Here is a 2,500-nt window from a genome sequence, read left to right on the forward strand (position 1 = left end):
ACTGCTCACAGTTGTGTCCCACCGTGTTGTGCCGACAGTCGTCACAGACGCCTCCGCTGACGTTCCCTGAAGCCACGAACACGGCCATGTCGAAGTGACACGAGTCCGAGTGCTGGTTACAGCGACACTCTACAGACACCACCGAAGAAGAAGAGTTAGTTTCCTGTCCTCAGAATTCATATGAATTCATAACAACAGACTGAAACAGGACCTCAGTTAGGCCCAGTTCACCAGGCCGGACTAGCACAGACCAGCACAGACCAGCACGGACCAGCACAGACCAGTACAGACCAGCACAGACCAGCACAGACCAGCACAGACCAGCACAGACCAGCACGGACCAGCACAGACCAGTACAGACCAGCACAGACCAGCACAGACCAGCACAGACCAGTACAGACCAGTATGGACCAGTACAGACCAGCACAGACCAGCACAGACCAGTACAGACCAGCACAGACCAGTACAGACCAGTACAGACCAGTACGGACCAGTACGGACCAGCACAGACCAGCACAGACCAGCACAGACCAGCACAGACCAGTACAGACCAGTACAGACCAGTACGGACCAGTACGGACCAGTACAGACCAGCACAGACCAGCACAGACCAGTACAGACCAGTACAGACCAGTACAGACCAGTACAGACCAGCACAGACCAGTACGGACCAGCACAGACCAGTACAGACCAGTACGGACCAGTACGGACCAGCACAGACCAGCACAGACCAGCAGAGACCAGTATGGACCAGCACAGACCAGCACAGACCAGCACAGACCAGTATGGACCAGCACAGACCAGTACAGACCAGTACAGACCAGTATGGACCAGCACAGACCAGCAGAGACCAGTATGGACCAGCACAGACCAGCACAGACCAGCACAGACCAGCACAGACCAGTGTGGACTCACTTTTGCAGGCGTTGGTGTTGCGTCCCTCCGCAGGTCTCCACGGCAGGTCGTGGTAGAAATCCTGACACTGTTCACAGTTGAGACCTTTGGTGTTGTGGTTGCACATGCAGTGACCGTGGACCTGAGGACGCCGAGGGAGAGAGAGTCAGGAGCAGCTTTAGTCAGTGAAACATGTTTGACTTCCTGTTTTCAATGAAACACAACAAACCACAGAAACAACATCTGCAGCTCATCAACATCTGCAGCTCATCACGAGTCTGCAGTGAAACAACAAACACCCACAAACGTTCACACATTAAGATCCACCATGGTCTGCCTCCCCCTTCAGGACTCACCCTCCCCCTTCAGGACTCACCCTCCCCCTTCAGGACTCACCCTCCCCCTTCAGGACTCACCCTGCCCCCTTCAGGACTCACCCTGCCCCTTCAGGACTCACCCTCCCTCTTCAGGACTCACCCTCCCCCTGCAGGACTCACCCTGCCCCTTCAGGACTCACCCTGCCCCTTCAGGACTCACCCTGCCCCCTGCAGGACTCACCCTGCCCCTTCAGGACTCACCCTGCCCCTTCAGGACTCCCCCTCCCCCTTCAGGACTAACCCTGCCCCCTTCAGGACTCACCCTGCCCCCTTCAGGACTCACCCTGCCCCCTGCAGGACTCACCCCCCCCTTTAGGACTCACCCTGCCCCCTTCAGGACTCCCCCTGCCCCTTCAGGACTAACCCTGCCCCTTCAGGACTCACCCTGCCCCCTTCAGGACTCCCCCTCCCCCTTCAGGACTCACCCTGCCCCTTCAGGACTCACCCTGCCCCTTCAGGACTCACCCTGCCCCCTGCAGGACTCACCCTGCCCCTTCAGGACTCACCCTGCCCCTTCAGGACTCCCCCTCCCCCTTCAGGACTAACCCTGCCCCCTTCAGGACTCACCCTGCCCCCTTCAGGACTCACCCTGCCCCCTGCAGGACTCACCCCCCCCTTTAGGACTCACCCTGCCCCCTTCAGGACTCCCCCTGCCCCTTCAGGACTAACCCTGCCCCTTCAGGACTCACCCTGCCCCCTGCAGGACTCCCCCTGCCCCTTCAGGACTCACCCTGCCCCTTCAGGACTCCCCCTGCCCCGTCAGGACTCACCCTGCCCCCTTCAGGACTCACCCTGCCCCTTCAGGACTAACCCTGCCCCTTCAGGACTCACCCTGCCCCCTTCAGGACTCCCCCTGCCCCCTTCAGGACTAACCCTGCCCCTTCAGGACTCCCCCTCCCTCTTCAGGACTCACCCTGCCCCTTCAGGACTCACCCGGCCCCCTTCAGGACTCACCCTGCCCCTTCAGGACTCACCCGGCCCCCTTCAGGACTCCCCCTCCCTCTTCAGGACTCCCCCTCCCCCTTCAGGACTCACCCTCCCCCGTCAGGACCCCCCCTCCCCCGTCAGGACTCACCCTGCCCCCTTCAGGACTCCCCCTCCCCCGTCAGGACTCCCCCTCCCCCTTCAGGACTCCCCCTCCCCCGTCAGGACCCCCCCTGCCCCCTTCAGGACTCACCCTCCCCCGTCAGGACCCCCCCTCCCCCGTCAGGACTCCCCCTCCCCCATTA

General features: G+C 61.0%; 1 protein-coding gene across 1 annotated transcript in view; it reads right to left on the bottom strand.

The window, feature by feature from the left end:
* The window catches only part of lamb1a (laminin, beta 1a), a 63,028-nt gene that overhangs the window by 35,514 nt on the left and 25,014 nt on the right, over positions 1-2,500 (bottom strand). The window contains exons 8-9 of the mRNA XM_083916749.1: positions 916-1,036; positions 1-129 (exon numbers count right to left, since the gene is read on the bottom strand). The exon at positions 1-129 is cut by the window's left edge and continues 60 nt beyond it. Of these exons, the coding sequence (XP_083772875.1) occupies positions 1-129; positions 916-1,036 (250 nt within the window). The remainder of the gene's footprint in view (positions 130-915; positions 1,037-2,500) is intronic.

This window comes from Echiichthys vipera, assembly GCF_963691815.1.
Source record: "Echiichthys vipera genome assembly, chromosome: 7".
NCBI lineage: Eukaryota > Metazoa > Chordata > Actinopteri > Perciformes > Trachinidae > Echiichthys > Echiichthys vipera.